The sequence below is a fragment of the Cebus imitator genome, unplaced genomic scaffold (genome assembly GCF_001604975.1).
Source record: "Cebus imitator isolate Cc_AM_T3 unplaced genomic scaffold, Cebus_imitator-1.0 Scaffold188, whole genome shotgun sequence".
Lineage (NCBI taxonomy): Eukaryota > Metazoa > Chordata > Mammalia > Primates > Cebidae > Cebus > Cebus imitator.
The window spans coordinates 5376855-5397286 of NW_016107503.1; the positions used below are offsets into that span (position 1 = coordinate 5376855).

Genomic DNA, 20432 nt, shown 5'->3' on the forward strand with positions numbered 1-20432 from the left:
TCAAAAAAAAAAAAAAAAAAAAAAAAAAAAAAAGGAGAGTAAGAGCACGGCAGGTTTTTTTTAAAGAGGGAAATAATGATTCAGGTTTGGGGATGTTGATGTTGAGTTACTGGTAGAATATTTATAAATCTTTTACAGATAATTGAAATTCAAGCCAGGTGAAAGCTCAGGAAAAATAATGAGGCAGGTCTAGGAATACAGACTTGGGTATTATTTCATATTAGGGAAGAGTGAATATGATTTCCCAGGAAGAAAGTGTGGTATTTATAAAGAGGACCTAAGATGAACTTTGGGACCGGGCGCAGTGGCTCACGCCTGTAATTCCCAGCACTTTGGGAGGCTGAGGCGGGTGGATCATGAGGTCAAGAGATCAAGACCATCCTGGCCAACATAGTGAAACCCCGTCACTACTAAAAATACAAAAAATTAGCTGGGCATAGTGGCGCGTGTCTGTAGTCTCAGCTACTTGGGAGGCTGAGGCAGAAGAATTGCTTGAACCTGGGAGGCGGAGGTTGCAGTGAACTGAGATCGTGCCACTGCACTTGAGCCTGGCCCCTGGCAATGGAGCGAGACTCTGGCAAAAAAAAAAAAAAAAAGATGAACTTTGGAAATGTCTACATTTAAAACTTGAACAAAGGAAAAAAAGTCTGAAGCAGAAGAGAAAGCAAAAATTGGAGTACAGTCTCATAGAAGAAGGTAGGAAAAAATAAAATTTAAAGGATAAGATGGACAGCATTGTCAGATTCTGCAGAGAAGTTGAATAAAGTGAAGACGACCCAGGAAAAGGGACTTGAATTGGTAATTAGGAGGACATTAGTAATCGCCTAAAAATATATATATATGCTGTTCCTGACAGAACAAAAACCAAACCAAACAAAAAAACAGTAGTTTAGAGTGCAGATTGCAGTGAGATTGAGAAATAATTGAAAGGTAAGAGGAGAAAGCCAGTTAATACAATACTATTCTTGGTATAAGCTTGCTGCTGAAAAAGAAAGATGAGGTGGGTCAAGTTGAGGGAAGATTTACATAGAATTGAGAAAACTTGATAATTTTTATAGGCTTTGAGGGGAAAGAGAGAAAGTGGGAATATTTGTCAAGCAAGATCCTAAAAAGAGACCAGAGAGGATGGAATTAAGAAGTCAATTATTGTTCATGGTAAGCCTTTTTTTTTGAGACAGGATCTCTTGCTCTGTCACTCAGGCTGGAGTGCGGTGGTGTGATCTCAGCTCACTGCAACCTCTGCTTCCCAGGTTCAGATGATCCTCCCACCTCAGCCTCCTGAGTAGCTGGGACTACAGGCGTGTGTGCCACCACACCCAGCTAGTTTGTTTGTTTGTAAAGATGGAGTTTCGCTCTGTTGCCCAGGCTGGTCTCGAACTCCTGGACTCAAGCGATCCTCCCACCTTGACCTCCCAAAGTGCTGGGATTACAGGCATGAGCCACTGTGCCTAGCCCAAGCCTTTTTATTCTTTTTGAATCCTGAGATAGAGAGGAAGAGGTAGATAGTGAAATAGAGAAATTGAGGAAACATGTTTTAGAAAAAACCTTCTTATCGGTGAAGGTAACTACATTTAGCGTGGAAACCTGTGGCTGTGGCTCAGGTGTGAGCTAGTAGCTGCTTATGGAGAGATGCATATGGCCTCAAGTGTCCTCTTCCTGTGAACAGAAATACTTGTTTTTTCAGAGATCAGTATTAACTTCTATTTCTTTTCTTTGGGCAGGAACTGAAACATTTGATCTTGGAGGCAGCAGATGGCTTTCTGTTTATTGTCTCATGTGAGACAGGCCGGGTGGTGTATGTCTCTGACTCCGTGACTCCTGTTTTGAACCAGCCACAGTCTGAATGGTTTGGGAGCACACTCTATGATCAGGTGCACCCAGATGATGTGGATAAACTTCGTGAGCAGCTTTCTACTTCGGAAAATGCCCTGACAGGTTAGAGTTATGTGTTTTACCTCTTAAATTGGTTTGTTGACTCTGGCAAGGCTTCTAGAATTTTCTCCTTTAATAAATTTAATCAGTTCTTTTTATCCACATGAGATTATCTACTTTGTGGCTCATCCTTAGAAAATATTTCATTAATGATAATATTTTACTTTTATCTTAGTGTAAAAAGAACGGTAAAAGCCAAACCTACAGTACTTTTTTCCATTCTAAAATAATTATTCATGCTTTTATCTCATTTGTATGGATAATTATCTGGTATTTTTCCACCTCCTGGTACTTGGCTTTGTGCTAGATTCAATGATAACAGATTTTATTCTTTTTTTTTTTTTTTGAGATTGGAGTGTTGTTCTGTTACCCAGGCTGGAGTGCAGTGGTGTGATCTCAGCTCACTGCAACCGCTGCCTCCCAGGTTCAAGCGATTCTCCTGCCTCCTGAGTCGCTGGGACTACAGGCACATGCCACCATTCCCAGCTAATTTTTGTATTTTTTAGTAGAGATGGGGTTTCACCATGTTGGCCAGGATGGTCTCCATCTCTTGATCTGCCCGCCTCCACCTTCCAAAGTGCTGGGATTACAGGCATAAGCCACTATGCCCAGCCCAGATTTTTATTCTATAGATGTGGTTAGTGTATAAGGTGTTTTGTTTGTATCTGTACTGTTTTTCTTTTTTCTCCCCTGTTTAATTACTGTTCAGTCTTTTTGCCAGAGTTTGGCTAGAGGAAACAAGTCATATGTATTCTTGAGTGACTCTAGAAAAATATTTAAAGTGGAAGCAGGTAAAAATTGGTAGTTAAAATTAAATGCAAGAAATTTCAATATACTCAATATTAGTGTTGATCTTTAGTTTTCCTCCTTTTTCTCCCCACCCAGAAGAGACAGGGCCTCACTCTCTTGCATAGGCAGGAGTGCAGTAGCGCATCATAGCTTACTGTAGTCTTGAACTCTTCTGGGCTCAAGTGATCTGCCTGCTTACAGCTTCTTGAGTACCTAGGGGTAGTTCATGTCACCACACTTGGCTAACTTAATTTAAAATTTTTTTTAGAGACAGGATCTGTCTGTTGCCCAGACTGGTCTCAAACTCCTGGCCCCCAGCATTCCTCTCACCTTGGCTTCTCAAAGTGGTGGGATTACAGGGATGAGCCACCACACCTGACCAGTTTTCTCTTCTTTTATGTTTGTATGATTTCATTTTTCTAGTTTTTTCCCCAAAAGTTGTTCTTTGTTTCTGTATAATAAAGAAGACCAACTAACAGATCTGTTTCTATAGCATATAAAATTACTTGGTTTTTTCTTTTTTAAAATTTTTATTTTTATTCTTTTTTTTGAGACAAGGTCTTGCTTTATTGCTGAGGCTAGAGTACAGTGACTCTTCACAGGCACAATCATAGTACACTACAGCCTCAAACTCCTGCCCTCAAGCAGTCCTCTTGCTTCAGCCTCCTGATTAGCTGGGACTACAGAAAATTACTTGTTTTTCAGCCAATGACATTTACTCTGTATGTATGTCTGTATGTGTATACAAATAATCAGGCGTGAGAATATAACCTTCCCTTTTGTCTTCTACTACTACTTTCCACTCCTACTTTTCCTTGCACAATGTTATTTTCAGTGTTGCCTTTGGACTTAAGAGTGAGATTCATTGATGAGAATTTAAGTATTTTAGGCTTGAAAAAAATTTCATCTCCTGCTTGGTCATTTCTGTTATAAGCAAGGAGATTAAGGGCATGAATAGGACACTTACTTATCTTTGCCTTCAGTATCTCTCCCCCTCTTCTCCACACATAAAAATGTACTCCAGACTGCTCTTCACACCCTCCCTCAGGGCGTATCCTGGATCTAAAGACTGGAACAGTGAAAAAGGAAGGTCAGCAGTCTTCCATGAGAATGTGTATGGGCTCAAGGAGATCATTTATTTGCCGAATGAGGTGAGTGTCAAGCTGAGGATTGTGATTTGGTATAGGAAGAATCTTCTTTTTTTATTTTATTTTATTTTTACCCATGCTAGTGTATGGTATAGGAATAATCAAAAGCTTAGAGTTTTATTTCTGTCAGAAGAGTTAAGTTGGATTAGCTCCAGTGGGTTAAATTTAACTCTCAATACCCAGATGGATTGTAACACAGAATAAAGTATTCGGTAAGAGGACTAACGTTTCTGAACTTGCCAGACACTATGATAGGTGATTTATGTCTGTCATCTTATTTCATCCTTACAATTGCCCTGCAGGGTAAGCTTCAAGGTTACCATTTTGCAGACAGAAAAACAGATATAGAGACATGAACTTAGCTGGGTGCAGTGGCTTAAGCCTGTAATCCCAGCACTTCGGGAGGCCAAGGTGGGTGGATCACCTGAGGTCAGGAGTTCGAGACCAGCCTGGCCAACATGGTGAAACCCTGTCTCTACTAAAAAAATACAAAATTAGCTGGGCTTGGTAGTGTGTGCCTATAATCCCAGCTACTTGGGAGGCTGAGGCAGGAGAATTGCTTGAACCCAGGAGGTAGAGGTTGCAGTGAGCCAAGATCATGTCATTGCACTCCAACTTGGGCAAAAAGAGCAAAATTCTGTCTCAAAAAAAAAGAAAAGAAAAGAAAGAAATGAACTTCACACGATTACATAGTTTGATCCAGGATTTTGTTTTAATTCATAGTAGTCTGACTACAAAACTTGCGCTTTTTCCCCATGAAAACAAAAGGCAATATCCATTTACTCAGATCATTTATTCTTTTTTTTTATTAGAAATTTGAGACTTCCTATGTCTAGAGTTAGTGTTTAGTGTTTATAAATTATATTCTGTACATTTAGGATTCTGTAGAAAAGATGGTGGTCCTTTCTTTTCTTTTCTTTTCTTTTTTTTTTTTTTGAGACGGAGTCTCACGCTGTTGCCAGACTGGAGTACAATGGCTCAATCTCGGCTCACTGCAACCTCTGCCTCCCAGGTTCAAGCAATTCTCCTGCCTCACCCTCCCAAGTAGCTGGGATTATGGGTGCCCACTACCACACCTGGCTAATTTTTTGCATTTTTAGTAGAGACAGAGTTTTACTATTTTGGCCAGGCTGGTCTCGAACTCCTGACCTCGTGATCCATCTGCTTCGGGCTCCCAAAGTGCTGGGGTTACAGGCGTGAGCCACCGTGCCTGGCCCGATGGTGGTCCTTTCTATACAGATACAAAAGGCATCTCGCGGTCACAAAATTCAGGTTACGTAATGGAAATTGACTATATTGTACTGAGAGGATGGTTGCTAGAAATTATGGGTAGGATATTAAAGGTTTCCTTGGAGAGTCACAAAATTGAACATTAGGTGGTTTAGTAATTTATTTATTTATTTTAGACAGTCTTGCTCTGTTGCCCAGGCTGGAATGTGGTGGCATGATCTTGACTCACTATAACCTCTGCCTCCTGGGTTCAGGCGATTCTCATGCCTCAGTTTCCTGAGTGGCTGGCCTATAGGCACATGCCACTGTAGCCGACTAATTTTTATATATTTAGTAGAAACAGTGTTTCACCATGTTGGCCAGGCTGGTCTCGAACTCTTGACCTCAAGTGATTTGCCTGCCTTGGCCTCCCAAAATGCTGAGATTACAGGCCTGTACCTCTGCACCCAGCCTGGTTTAGTAATTTAGAGTAGCTTCTAGACTCAGACTGCTGGATTTTGTTTTAATCCATATTATTTTATGGATTTGAATTCTAGCTTTGATGCTGTCTTCTGAAACCTTGGATGATAACATGACTACATCATCTCACATTGGAGATAATACTGACCTTATAAAGTTGTTATGAAGATTAGATGAATTAACATATGTATAGATATTTAGAACAGAGCATGATACATATTAACCCTGTGTAAGTTTTATTTTGTTTTAAAGAATGGGGAGAGGGAAAGTAGCATTGAAGGAAGTATCCCAACATGTGGACATGGCTAATGCAAAGACATAGGCAAGAGCAAGATAATAATGAAATGTAGCAATTACATTAAGTTGTGGTTAACGTAGAGCAGGAGTAAGCAAACCACAGCCCTTTATTTGTAAATAATGTTTTACTGGAGCATAGCCATGCCCATGTTTTTACATATTATCTATGGCTACTTTCATGCTATAGATAGAGTTGACTAGTTTGCAACAGACTGGTCCACAAAGCTGAAAATATTTACTATCTGGTCCTTTACAGAAAAGGCTTACCAACTCTTGATGTTGAGAATATTTGTATTTGAAGAACATATGGAACATTTTAACTTCAAATTCTAGGACAGTTAAAAGTTCTAGAAATACCAAGCCTGACTTATCTTTATCCTTCCTTATTAGTAGCATTACCAATTTTCTATGTCTAATTGTATCCAGAGCCTGTTGTTCTGCTGTTAGGATGGAAAGTTCTTTAATAATGCAGCCTGATTGCTTTTAATCTCTTTGTTCTTTGAAACAGGTGTGGCAGTAGCGCTGTGGACCCAGTTTCTGTGAATAGGCTGAGCTTTGTGAGGAACAGATGCAGGTGAGGTCCTAAGCGTGAAAACCAAAGGGATGGCCAAATACCTGTAGAGATCATCACTTTTTTACCTGTCTTACTGTAGTCATTCCTTCAGCAGCCTTCACTTTCATCTCTCACCTCCCAGTTACTTTTTTTCTGGCAATATTTTCCTAAAACGTCTCTTGAAAATCCTGTTTAAGGAAGTTGCTCTGCTGTTTTACTACTTTTCTCCTACTGCATACCTTTTGTTACTTTACTTTGCAAGGGTAAAATGTGGTGGTCGTTTTTAGATGGGAAAGATAATTATCCTGTTTTCTAAACTCCTAAGAGCCTAAACTTAAAGGTACTAAGCCAGCATTGCCCTTTGAGTTTTACTGGGTAGATTTTTTTTTTTCTAACTCCTGTAACTCTTCCAGGAATGGACTTGGCTCTGTAAAGGATGGGGAACCTCACTTCGTGGTGGTCCACTGCACAGGCTACATCAAGGCCTGGCCCCCAGCAGGTAAGAAAGTGAGATAGTAAATATTTCCCCTTGGTACATTTGGTTCCTCACAGAGTCCATGAAAGCTAATATTTATTATATACCTGGTATATGAAATGTACTTTCATATAAGATGAAAGAAAATAGGAAAAGAAAATGCACAATCTTTCCCTTCCATTATTGAGCTTTTATTCCAGTTGAGGAGATAGATTACTCAGACTGGAAAATAGTATTGGCTGTGTCACAGAATGTGGTTTTTAAATGCACAAATTTATATGAACATGTGTTCTAAGCATTCGTTGCAAAGAAACATAGACATAGAATGCAGTTAACTTCAGAAAGCTTTCTAAAGTTAAAGCAAGACTTTGAGGGAAAAGGGGAAAATGCCTTTATTGTAATAACTTAGCAAGAGAATATTCTCTGCAAAGGCTTTAAATCAAGCTTTCAGCAGATTAGCTTTATTAGAATTTGAGGTCAAACAAGGAATGTGAGAAAGGTGATTGGGTTGCAGGGATCAACATTTTAAGTTGGCTTGTCAGTTTCCAAATCTTAGCAACTTTATTACTTCGCTGCTGCATGGGTATTATTGGAAAATAGAGGTTTTGGGGAGACAGAGACTAAGAGAAAAGAGAAGCAAGGTGATATGTCTTGGAAAGAGGTTAAACTTTGGACATGGAAAAACCTGGGTAGGATTCCTGTCATTGTTATTTATTAGTGGCATCACCTAGGGTAAGTTGCTTGACCTTTATAAAGCTGTTTTCTCATCTGTACTTCAGAGATAGTACATCCTATATAGGGTTTTTGTGAGGATTAGATTTAATTTAAGGAAAGCATTCAGCCCAGTGCCTGGCATATGGCAGGTAGCCAATAAAAGTAGTTAATGTAACTTTTAAAAATTTAACTGAGGTGGTAATGACATTTGAAGTACTTAGTCTATATACTGTATAAACCATACATTTAAAGTATGTGATCTTTCTTACCCCTGTGTATCATCAAGGAATACTATTTTTCTGGATAAAAAGAACATAACTATGCAAAAAAATAGGGGAGAAATGCAGTCTTCTTCCCTTTCTGTGTAAAACGTTGGTTTCTTTTCTTTTCCAAGGGACATGAATAACTGTTGATGGTATAACTGCATTTTGGGTTGTTTGCTAACTTTGAAAGTCACAGATTGGGCAAAGCATCTATTTTCTGCCTGTAATGTGGTCATAGAATGGATGTCTTCATATGTACCTGATTTGGCCAGCATAGTTTTTTTAAGAATACTTTGGGTAGGACTTGTATTTTCCCGTTTACTATAATTAATATGGGTAAAATGTAGGAATTAATATATATGTAAATACTTAAAACAATGACTGGCATATATGGTAAATTTTATATGATTATTTATTCTTATCATTTATCATTCTCTATTGCTTTATGCTTAGCCTCTTCGTAACTAGATCTATTTTGTTTGTTTGTTTTTGAGAGGGAGTCTTGCTCTGTCACCCAGGCTGGAGTGCAGTGGCATGAACTCGGCTCACTGCAGTCTCTGCCTCCTGGGTTCAAGTGATTCTCTCACCTCAGCCCTACCCAAGTAGCTGGGATTACAGGCATGCGCCACCATGCCCAGGTAATTTTTGTATTGTTAGTAGACTGGCCTCGTCTCCTGACCAACCTGAGCTCTTGACCTCAAGTGATCTGCCCATCTCAGCCTCCCAAAGTGCTGGGATTACAAGCATGAGCCACGGTGCCCGGCCCATAAATAGGTCTATTTTGAATCTTGTCTGAGTTTGAAGGCATTTGAGTTGGAGGTCCATGTTAAAATCTCTTAACCTCACCTTTCTGAAGGTGTTTCCCTCCCAGATGATGACCCAGAAGCTGGCCAGGGAAGCAAGTTTTGCCTAGTGGCCATTGGCAGATTGCAGGCAAGTATGAATTTTCCATGTCTATGTCCCTTTCAATTAGAAACAATCTTCAGGACTAATTTCTGTTAATTTTCCTTTAATTTCTGAATACAAATGAATAATTTTATCAAACTGTAAAAACTTGAAGGAATACGGCATTTATCGTGACCATTGCTATTCTTGGATTTAAGTAGAAGTTGAAGAGTATAAGAGAAGGAAGATCTTTTCTCCCCTTGTCTTTCTTATTTTTAGCTTTACCATGCGTAATTTTCTATTTCCAGTTAATTTCCTTTTCCCCATACAAATGAAGAAAGATTCTTTTCATTTTATCATTACCTAACAATAGAAAAGTGGAATTATTTTGATTCTTTTCATAAGTATAGATAAGTTTCTTGGTTACTTGTACCATATCAATCTGAGTAATGAGCTCAGCCTAGCCAGATGAAAGTATGCGGATTTTAGGTTGAATAAATTTTATTCTTACTTTATTAACTTGGTAAAGTGTACATACATGGGAGTAGAGCTAGACCTTATGCCTTGTCTGATTGTGATTGTCATTTTTTTCCTTTTTGGATAAAATGTGAAAGTTTAGAAGTTCCTAAAACTGGTAATCTTATGTCTATGCAAAAACCATGAGGAGATAGGAAATATATATGTAAAGAGTAGTATCATTTTACCTCATTTTCATCTCTTCACTCTCAGGTAACTAGTTCTCCCAACTGTACAGACATGAGTAATGTTTGTCAGCCAACAGAGTTCATCTCCCGACACAACATTGAGGGCATCTTCACTTTTGTGGATCACCGCTGTGTGGCTACTGTTGGCTATCAGCCGCAGGTGAGGAGCTGGAGCTGTACATCACTAATACTTAGATCTCAATTTTCCTTTGGCTATGTTGAGATTATGTAATCGTATAATTCCTAAGATAGCCAAAACATACCAACCTCAGTTGAGAAAAAGAGATCATCATATTCTGTTAGTACCTAAATTTACTTTCAGCTTCCTGTTAAGACTATCATCTCATCTAGAGAAATATGGCTTGTGAAACCAGGTGGGAGAAGCAGGTACAAATATGTATCTTCTTTTATTATTGATATTAATACAGATAATGATTCAAAGGTACTCATATTTAGTTATACCAGTATAGCCATAGTTAGATAATTCATGTAATTATCTAAATGAGTAATAGCCCATAAAACATGCAGATTTAGCACCAGTTATTATAATTTACTTATGCAACAGACCAGTTAGCCATCCCTGAATTCCTGAATTGATTCATCATATGAGCTTTTAATACCGTTAGGGGAAGGAGGGACTTCTGGCTGTGGCTATGTGAAAGAATTTGGTGAAAAAGAGGTCTTGAAAACAAAGAACAAGGCGAATTTACACTACCTGATTTAACACTGACTATAAAGCTATTAATCATGACAATGTGGTAGTGTAAGGCTAGATATGTAGAGCAATAGACCAGAATACAGCCTATTCTTTTTTTTTTTTTTTTTTTTTTGAGACAGAGTCTTGCTTTGTCGCCCACACTGGAGTGCAGTGGTGTGATCTCTGCCCACTGCAACCTCCGCCTCCCGGATTCAAGAGATTCCCCTGCCTCAGCCTCCTGAGTAGCTAAGATTACAGACACACGCCACCACAGCCAACTAATTTTTGCATTTTTGTAGACACGGGGTTTTACCATGTTGGCCAGACTGGGCTTGAACTCCTGACCTCATGATCTGCCCACCTCGGCCTCCCAAAGTGCTAGGATTACAAGCATGAGCTACCGTGAGTCTATTCTTATACTTGTCAACTCATTTTCAGCAAAGGTGCCAAGACAATTCAATGGATAAAAGAAGTATTTCTAACAAATAGAACAATTGGATATCTATATGCAAAAAAAAAAAAAAAAAGCAAAAAAAAAAAAAAAAACCCAAAAATGAAAACGCATAGATCTTACTTACCTCATACACAAAAATCAGCTCAAAGGTCTAAATATGTAAGAGCTAAAGTTACAAATAAACTTCTAGGAAAAAATCTTTGTGATTTTGAGTTAGACAAAAGATTTCTTACATAACACTAAAAGCATGATTCACAGAAGAAAAAAATGATAAATTTGATTTAATTGTAATTAAAATTTGCCCTTTTTAAAGGATATTAAGAAAAATGAAAAGATCAGACATAAATGGAGAGAAAATAGTTACAAATCATATATCTGAAAGAGGATTTGTACCGGGAATATATAAGTAACTCATTAAGACAAACAGCTGGTACATTAGGAGAAATACCTAATATAGGTGACAGCGGGGGATGGATGCAGCAGTACATGCCATGGTGATGGCATGTGTATACCTATGTAACAATCCTGCACGACCTGTACATGTACCCCAGAACTTACAGTATAATAAACCGCTGGTTTAAAAAAAGGGCACAAGAATAAATATGCATTTATGCATATGAAAAGACACTCAACATCTTTTTATCATTAGGACAGCGCAAATTCAAATCACAAAGAGGTACCACTATACACCCACTAGAATGGCTGTAATTAAAAAGTATTGGTGAAAATGTGTAGAAGCTAGAACCCTCATACATCGGTGATAGACATGTAAAATGGTATCGCTACTTTGCAAAAGCATTTTGGCAGTTTCCTACAAAGTTAAACATACCTAAGAGAAATGAAAACATGTTCACACACAGATTTATACACCGTTGTGTACAGTTCATATCTGTATTATTGATAGTAGCCAAAAAAGGAAACTATTTAAATGTCCATTAATATTTTGTAAATGAATACACAACTGTGTTATACCCATGTTAGAATACTACTGAGCTAAGTAAACTACTGATAACGCAACCATGTAGATGAACTTCAAAAGTACTATGCTCGGTGAAAGAAGCCAGACCCAAAAGACCACATATTGTGTTGTTTTATTTATATGAAATTTCTAGAAATGGCAAAACTAGAGAGGCAGAAAGCAGATTTGTGGTTGGCTGGGGAGGGAATTGGGAGCAGAGATTGATTGCAGATGGCACAGGGAACTTTTAGGGGCAGTGAATGTGTTCTAAAACTGGATTGTGATAATCATCACACAATTGTATAAATTCAGTAGAAACCATCAAACTGTATACCTAAAATGGGTGAATTATGAATGTAAATTATATCTAAAATTTATAACCATTAAAATAAATGTGTAATATTCTGAAAAAGAAAAATGTTCTAGAAGCTAGCTCCTCAACAGATTCTATCTTCTTTTAGTAGATTTCATCTTTTGTTTATTTTCTTTTTTTTTTTTTTTCCTCCACGCTTAACTACAATCTTAGGATTAAAACAGAAGAAATAAAATCCAGGTCCCCAGCGGATGGACTAAACCAGTTACATGACCATAAAAGTATGTATCTTACTCTTCTTTCTCTCTTCTAGGAACTGTTAGGAAAGAATATTGTAGAATTCTGTCATCCTGAAGACCAGCAGCTTCTAAGAGACAGCTTCCAACAGGTAACTTTTTTTCTGGTTTGGAGCTGAATAAATATTTATCATATTCACTCCATAAATATTGACTACTGATTAACTAAACACTGTGGCAAGCACCACAGTTTTAATATTCTTTAATACTTAATCTGTATTTTAAAGGAATAGAAAAGGACTAATACTTTGAAATTATAGATAATGCCCAAGATATTTCTGTTTGGCTTTGGCTATTTTACTATCTTGTATTCAACTAACTGTATCCAAGGAACTGTCTTTAAGGTATTTAAACTATTGGGCCAGGCATGGTGGCTCATGCCTATAATCCCAGCACTCTGGGAGGCTAAGGCAGGTAGATCACTTGAGGCCAGTAGTTCAAGACCAGCCCGACCAACACAGTGAAACCCTGTCTCTACTAAAAATACAAAAGATTAGCCAGACATGGTGGTACATGCCTATAATCTCAGCTACTTGGGAGGCTGGGCATGAGAATCACTTGAATCCGACAGGTGGAGGTTGCAGTGAGCTGAGATTGTGCCACTGCACTCCACCTGGATGACAAAGCTAGACTCTGTCTCAAAAGAAAAAATATTGTATGCTTCACTAAGCTTGTAGTAGAAAAATTCATTTTATACTTTTTTTTTTTTTTTTTTGAAATGGAGTCTCACTCTGTCACCAGGCTGGAGTGCAGTGGCACGATCTCACCTCACTGCAACCTCTGCATCCTGGGTTCAAGTGATTCTCCTGCCTCAGCCTCCTGAGTAGCTGGGATTACAGGCACATGCTGCCATGCCCAGCTAATTTTTGTATTTTTAGTAGAGACAGGGTTTCACCATGTTGGCCAGGCTTCTCTTGATCTCCTGATCTTGTGACCCGCCTACCTCTGCCTCCCAGAGTGCTAGGATTACAGGTGTGAGCCACCACGCTCAGTTTATACAGTTATTTTATGGATAAGTGAGAGTTTTAAGGAATTATTTAAGCTTACTGTTACTGTCATTCTCAGGCTCCAGCTCCTGAAAATATCTACACTTCTTTTATGGATAAGTGAGAGTTATAAGGAATTATTTCAACTGACTATTACTGTCATTCTGAGGCTCCAGCTTCTGAAAATATCTCTTGAATTTTATAGACAGCTTTCAATAACAGTTTTTACTTTGTATTAGACAAGTTAATTAACCTCTTTCTCAGTAGTGTCCTTATTGATACAATGAGTATATTAATAGTACCTACATTTTGACAGTTGTTGGGAAGACTAAATAAGATAATAAATATAAAACACATCACCCAGTATTTGATACATATAGTATTACAAAATAAGTGGTTAGCTTCTGATACTGTTGTTTTTTAATTTTTAGGAATGTAGAGTTAAAAGATTATTTTCTATTCCATGAGACTAGTATCTAAAATAACCTAAAATTGCTGGGCATGGTGGCTCAACACCTGTAATCCTAGTACTTTGGGAGGCTAAGAAAGATGGATCACTTGAAGCCAGGAGTTTGAGATCAGCCTGGCTAACATCTTGAAACCCCATCTCTAGTAAAAATATAAAAATTAGCTGGGTGTGGTTGCTTATGCCTGTAATCCCAGCTACTTGGGAGGCTGAGGCATAAGAATTACTTGAACCCAGGAGGCAGAGCTTGTAGTGAGCCAAGATTGCACTGCTGCACTCCAGCCTGGGTGATAGAGCGAGACTAAAAATAAAATAAAAAATAAAATAAAATTACTTAAAATTACTTACTTTCAAAAAACAAAAGCAAAACAAGACTAAAGCCAACTTAATTTTATTTATGGAAACCTCTGTAGATGCTGTGAAAACAGATATTCTCATCTGGGATGGTGGCTCACACCTGTAATCTTCTGAGGCCAAAGGCAGGAGGATCATTTGAGGTCAAGAGTTTGAGACCAGCCTGGGTGAAAACCCATCTCTACTAAAAATACAAAAATTAGCTGGGCATGGTGGCGCACACCTGCAGTCCCAGCTACTCAGGAGGCTGAGGCAGGAGAATCACTTGAACCCCAGGAGGCTGAGGTTGCAGTGAGCTGAGATTGCACTACTGTACTCCAGCCTGGACAACAGAGCAAGACTCCATCTAAAAAAAAAGAAAGAAAGAAAGGAAAATAAAAGACATGTTCTCAGGTTGCAGGGGAGAAATCGGATTGAAGAGCAGTATGTAAGCTATATTCAGTGTCATTAAATTTACCAAATATCTAGTATAGACTTCTAAAGCTAACTCAGAGTATCTTTAATGGACTTCCCAAGGGAAGTAGGGAAACAACCTGTAAATAAGTATAAATAATTCCTTCCTGTAAATAAGTATAAATAAGTATTATTTCTATTTGACTAGAATAGTATTAGGTTGGTGCAAAAGAAATTGCGTTTTTTGCCTTTTTTTTTTTTTTATCGCAATGTGTTTTGCACCAGCCTAATAAGAAAGCTTGAGTCTCTGAGAGGAAGCATGAGAAATATGCCTCCATATTTAATCACTTAGTTTTTGCTTTCTCATTTTGTTTTAATACTGAAAAATGCTGGTGCTTCGAGGATAATGGCAAGAGTTTTAGGGTTGTAGAAATGGGAAAATCTTTATTTTTGTAATGAAAATTTTCTACGAGTTCCACTGATGGCATGAAAACTTTTTCAGGTTGTGAAATTAAAAGGCCAAGTGCTGTCTGTCATGTTCCGGTTCCGGTCAAAGAACCAAGAATGGCTCTGGATGAGAACAAGCTCCTTTACTTTCCAGAACCCCTACTCAGATGAAATTGAGTACATCATCTGTACCAACACCAATGTGAAGTATGTATTATAGAGGGGTATGAAAAAGCTGTTTTTCCTCTGCTCTCACAACACAAAATACTCCTGATGCCCAATTCGAGGGGTAAAACAATCAAGCAATAACACAAAAATTAGCTGGGCATGGTGGTGTGTGGCTGTAGTCCCAGCTAAATCTGGAGGCTGAGACAGGAGAATGGCTTGAACCTGGGAGATAGAGGTTGCAGTGAGTAGATTGCGTGACTGCACTCCAGCCTGGGCTACAGAGGGAGACTCCGTTTAAAATAAACATCAAGCAGTCACTTCTGCAGTGGCTACCAGCTGGTTGTCCTTCTATTCAATTCAGTTCACTGTCTACTTGAAGATAGCAGCAGATCTCCCAATTTGTAGATGCAGTACCGTAAGACTGCTCCCACTTCTGATGCCAATTACAAGCTCCAGGTTGTTTTACCTGTGCATCTGACTGACCAGCTGTTTCCCATGACCCCCTACTTGGGTTCTGTCAGTTTGCTTGAATGGCTCGGAACATTTACCTTTGTTTACCAGTTTGTTATAAAGGATATTATGAAGAATACTAGTGAACATCAGATGAAGAGATAGATAGGGCAAGGTAAGGAGTAAGGAGCACAGAGCTTTTATACTCTTTCTGGATGGGCTGCCCTCCAGGGATCTCCATGTGTTTGCCTATCAAGAAGCTCCTCAAACCCAGTCCTTTTGAGTTTTAATGGAAATTTTATTATGTAGGCATGAATGATTAAATCATTGGCCATTGGCAATCAACTTAACCTTCAGTCCCGTGCCCCTCCATTAGGTTGAAGGTTAGGGCTAAAAATCCCAACCCTCTAATTTTGCCTTCATCTTTCTAGAGACAAGCCCCTATCCTAAAGCTGCCTAGGGGTTGCCAGCCCTCAGTCAACTCACTAGCAGACAAAAAGACACTTATCATACTGAAGATTCCAAAGATTTTAGGTGGTATATATCCAGGTCCACTTACACATGGATTTTTTTCAGTAAGTGTGTTGGAAAAATTTTTGGATATTTGTGACAATTTGAAAAACCCTAAAATAAGCTACATAGCCTAGACTTATTGAAAAAAATTAGAAAAAATTAGGCATGTCATGAAAGTATTAAATATATGTAAATTCTAATCTTATTTTATCATTTACTAACATAAAGTATATAGAAATCTATTATAAAAAGTAAAAATGCTGGCCAGGTGAGGTGGCCCACACCTGTAATCCCATCACTTTGGGAGGCTGAGCTGAGCAGATCATTTGAGGTCAGGAGTTTGAGACCAGCCTGGCCAACATGGTGAAACCCCATTTCTACTTAAAAAAAAGAAAATACAAAAATTAACTGGGCATAGTGGCACGTGTCTATAGTCCTAGCTACTTGGGCGGTTAAGACATGAGAATCACTTGAACCTGGGAGGCAGAGGTTGCAGTGAGCTGAGATCACACCACTGCACTCCAGCCTGGGTGACAGAGTGAGACTCCTTCTCAATAAAAAAAAAAAAAAAATGTATCTCAACCTATACATACGCACAGACTATATATGGTACTATTTGTAGTTGAGAGAAATGTAAACAAATGAAAAGATCCAGTTTTAAATCATAACTGCATAAAGTTAACTGTAATACGTATTGTACTGTTGTAATAATTTTATAGCCACCTCCTATTGCTCAGTTGTTGCCAGTCTGCTTTAAATGCTGTATGATGCTAACCATGTCTTCATGAGCAATTCTCTCCAGTAAATTGCATATTGTAGTAAAAAGTGAAATCTCATGGTTCTTGTGTATTTTTCATCATGTTTAGTGAAATACTGTAAACCTTTAATAACACTTAGGAACAATATGAAGTACCACTGGTGATGCTGGAAGTTTTCCCTAGAAGCAGGGAAAAGTCATGACATTATAAGAAAAAGGTGGGCTGGGCACAGTGATTTAAGCCTGTAATCCCAGCACTTTGGTAGGTCTAGGTGGGTGGATCATAAGATAAGGGGTTCAAGACCAGCCTGGCCAATATGGTGAAACCCCGTCTCTACTAAAAATACAAAAATTAGCCAGGCATGGTGGTGGGCGCTTGTAGTCCCAGCTACTCAGGAGACTGAGGCAAGAGAATCACTTGAACCCGGGAAGCAGAAGTTGCAGTGAGCCGAGATTGCGACACTGTACTCTAGCCTGTGAAGTCTCAAAAAAAGAAAAAAGAAAAAGGTGAATTGCTTGATATGTACTGTAGAATGAAGTCGGCAACTGTGGTTGCTTGCCACTTCGTATAGATGACTCATCTTGTAAACAGATAATATAAACTTGTAACGATAAATACAGTACAGTGCTGTAAATGTATTTTCTCTTCCTTATGATTTTCTTAATAATATTTTCTCTTTAGCTTTATTGTAAGAATACAGCATATAATACATACAACATACAAAATGTGTTAATCAACAGTTTATGTTATTGATAAGGCTTCTGGCCTACAGTAGGCTATTAGTAGTAAAGTTTTGGGGGAGTCAGAAGTTACAGTCGAAATTTTGACTGCACAGGGGTCGGTGCCCCTAACCTCCATGTTCAGCAATCAGTTGTATTTCATAATATAACACAGGCATTTTCCGATGTTGGGATTTCTTTTTTTTTTTTTTTTTTTTTTTGAGACGGAGTTTCACTCATGTTACCCAGGCTGGAGTGCGATCTCGGCTCACCGCAACCTCCGCCTCCCGGGTTCAGGCAATTCTCCTGCCTCAGCCTCCTGAGTCGCTGGGATTACAGGCACGCGCCACCATGCCCAGCTAATTTTTTGTATTTTTAGTAGAGACGGGGTTTCACCATGTTGACCAGGACGGTCTCGATCTCTTGACCTCGTGATCCACCCGCCTCGGCCTCCCACAGTGCTGGGATTACAGGCTTGAGCCACCGCGCCCGGCCCGGATGTTGGGATTTCTAATGGACCAACTCTTCTTAGTCTTATCAAGCTGTCCCCTTATCCTCTGCTTTTCCAGTATTCAACACCATTAGTTTGAAGTTTCTCATTTTCCAGCTTATAGGATTTGGGATAGTTGATCAGAGTAGAGTAAATTTTATTCCCTCCCCCCCGCCCCCGCTCCAAGACAGGGTCTCACTCTGTCACCCAGGCTGGAATGCAGTGGCATGATCATGGCTCACTGCAGCCTTGACCTCCCAGGCTCAAGCGATCCTCCCACCTCAGTCCCCTGAGTAGCTGGGGCTGCAGACATGCACCAGGATACCTGGCTAATTCTTGTATTTTTTATAGAGATGAGGTTTTTCCATGTTGCAGAGGCTGGACTTGAACTCCTGGGCACAAGCAATCCATACTCCTTCAACTCCCAGAGTGCTAGGATCACAGGTATAACCCACTGCACCTGGGCAGAATAAGATTTTACAAACAATAATTCAAAGACTAGGTCCTGAAATGGAAGGGTTTATATTTCAATTCTATGTATCAACCCATTCTGAAAAGGATTTTTGTGGGCCATGTGGCCCTTATTGCACCTACCCAGATCTGCTGCAGCATGAAAACAGTCATAGACAAATGGGAGAACGTGGCTGTGTTCCAGTAAATCTTTCTTTACAAAAACAGGCAGTGGACCTTATTTGGGCTGTTTGCTTTAGAGCATAGCTACATCCTCCTGTTTTATTAGTTACTGTTCCTCTCTTTTGAACTTTTCTATTTGAGCTTTCTTTCTCAGCTTCTTTTTAAAAAAGTTTTATTAAGATATATTTCACATGTCATACACCTCACCCATTTAAAGTATCCAGTGTTTTTTAGTATATCACATAGTTATGTAACTCTTATTGCAGTCTAATTTCAGAATATTTTCATTCCTCCAAAAGAATTCTAAATCAGTTAACACTCATTCCCTGTTCTTTCCCTTCCCTCTCAAGTTCGGTGTAACTATGAATCTGTTGTCTTTATAAATTTGTCTATTCTAGGCATTTCGTATAAATGGAATCACAGACTATGTAGTTCCTTTGTAACTGGCCTCTTTCACTTAGTAAAATGTTTACAAAGGTCATCCATGTTGTAGCATGTATCAGTACTTTATTTCTTTTTATTGCCAAATATTTTATTGTATGGATATGTCACCTACTATGTGTTCATTAATGAGCATTGGGTTGTTGCTACTTTTTGGTTATCAAGAATGCTTTCATCTGTAAAATAGCAATAAGGAGCTGAAAAAATGCTTTCATGAATATTTGTATACTAGTTTGTGTTTGGATATATGTCTTTATTCTCTTGAATTCCACCCGGGAGTGGAATTGCTGGCCACATAGTAACTCTGTTTTACCTTTTGAGGAACTGCCAAACTGTTTTCTAAAGCTCCCTCATCACTCTACATTCCCAGGAGCAATGTACAAGGGTTCTGGTTTCTCCACATCCTTGTTAACACTCGTTATTGTCTTTTTTTATTATAGTCATCTAGTAGGTGTCAGTTGTCAGGTTATCACTTTGCCATTTGATCTTTTTTTTCTGTAGAATTGGCCTTGAATCCAGCTCTTGAAGATCAGATTATGACTACTTAGCAAGTATGAATAATACCTAGTGACAACAGTATTGTCCAATTCAGTCGTTAGAACTTGTAAAGTTTAATTCTTTGCTAACTAACATAATATAACACAATGGGTTGAGTTAGAAATTTTTATTAACTTAGAACTCAAGTGGAAGGCCATGGTCATTGTAGTTTTTTTTTTTTTTCTGTCTTTTTGCATCTTTATATTATACAACAGGCATCATTTTTGTGTTTCCATTTTGTTTAAATTTTTAAACATTTAAGTCATTTAAAAGGACTTGAATTTCTGGAAATAACTGCTTTCTCCATGTTTATATATCATTTTCCCTACCATGATTAATTTTAATTAGCTTTTAGAGTTTGTTTGTTTGTTTTATTAAGACCAGGGTCTCAATCTGTCACCAGGCTGGAGTGCAGCGCTATCTCAGCTCACTGCAACCTCTGTCTCTGAGGCTCAATCGATCCTCCCACCTGTCTCCTGAGTAGCTGGGACTACAAGAGCCCACCACCACTCCTGCTAATTTTTGTACTTTTTGTAGAGACGGGATTTTGCCATGTTGCTGAGGCTGGTCTCAAACTCCTGAGCTCAAGCGATCCACCCTGCCTCAGCCTCTCAGAGTGCTGGGATTACAGGCATGAGCCACTGTGCCTGGCCAGTATTTTATTTTTAAATAAATATTTTTTATAGAAAATGTGGAAAGTATTGAAGAATATAGAGAGAAGGAAAAAAAATTTCACACTCCAGGTTGTCTTTGTTAATGTATCAGTGTACATACTTTCAGTTTTTTATCTATGCTTTAAAAAAATACAGACTATGAATGTATATAACAACCAGGTTTTGAATACCTAGAAGGATTTAGAACCCAGCAAGATGACCCTTTGTGCCGTAGGACGTAGTTTCTATTTGCTGAA

The 20432-nt window shown here is 38.6% G+C and overlaps 1 protein-coding gene across 10 annotated transcripts in view; it reads left to right on the plus strand.

Moving 5' to 3' along the window:
- ARNT (aryl hydrocarbon receptor nuclear translocator) overlaps nucleotides 1–20432 on the plus strand; it is a 72779-nt gene that overhangs the window by 44944 nt on the left and 7403 nt on the right. For 6 of the 10 annotated variants that reach the window (XM_017546341.2, XM_017546342.2, XM_017546348.2 and 3 more), the window contains 8 exons: nucleotides 1722–1935; nucleotides 3746–3872; nucleotides 6364–6429; nucleotides 6822–6907; nucleotides 8717–8793; nucleotides 9475–9609; nucleotides 12185–12259; nucleotides 14869–15020. In XM_017546341.2, coding sequence (XP_017401830.1) covers nucleotides 1722–1935; nucleotides 3746–3872; nucleotides 6364–6429; nucleotides 6822–6907; nucleotides 8717–8793; nucleotides 9475–9609; nucleotides 12185–12259; nucleotides 14869–15020 — 932 coding nt within the window. The remainder of the gene's footprint in view (nucleotides 1–1721; nucleotides 1936–3745; nucleotides 3873–6363; nucleotides 6430–6821; nucleotides 6908–8716; nucleotides 8794–9474; nucleotides 9610–12184; nucleotides 12260–14868; nucleotides 15021–20432) is intronic. The other 4 variants (XM_017546343.1, XM_017546346.2, XM_017546347.2 and 1 more) reach the window with 1 other exon arrangement.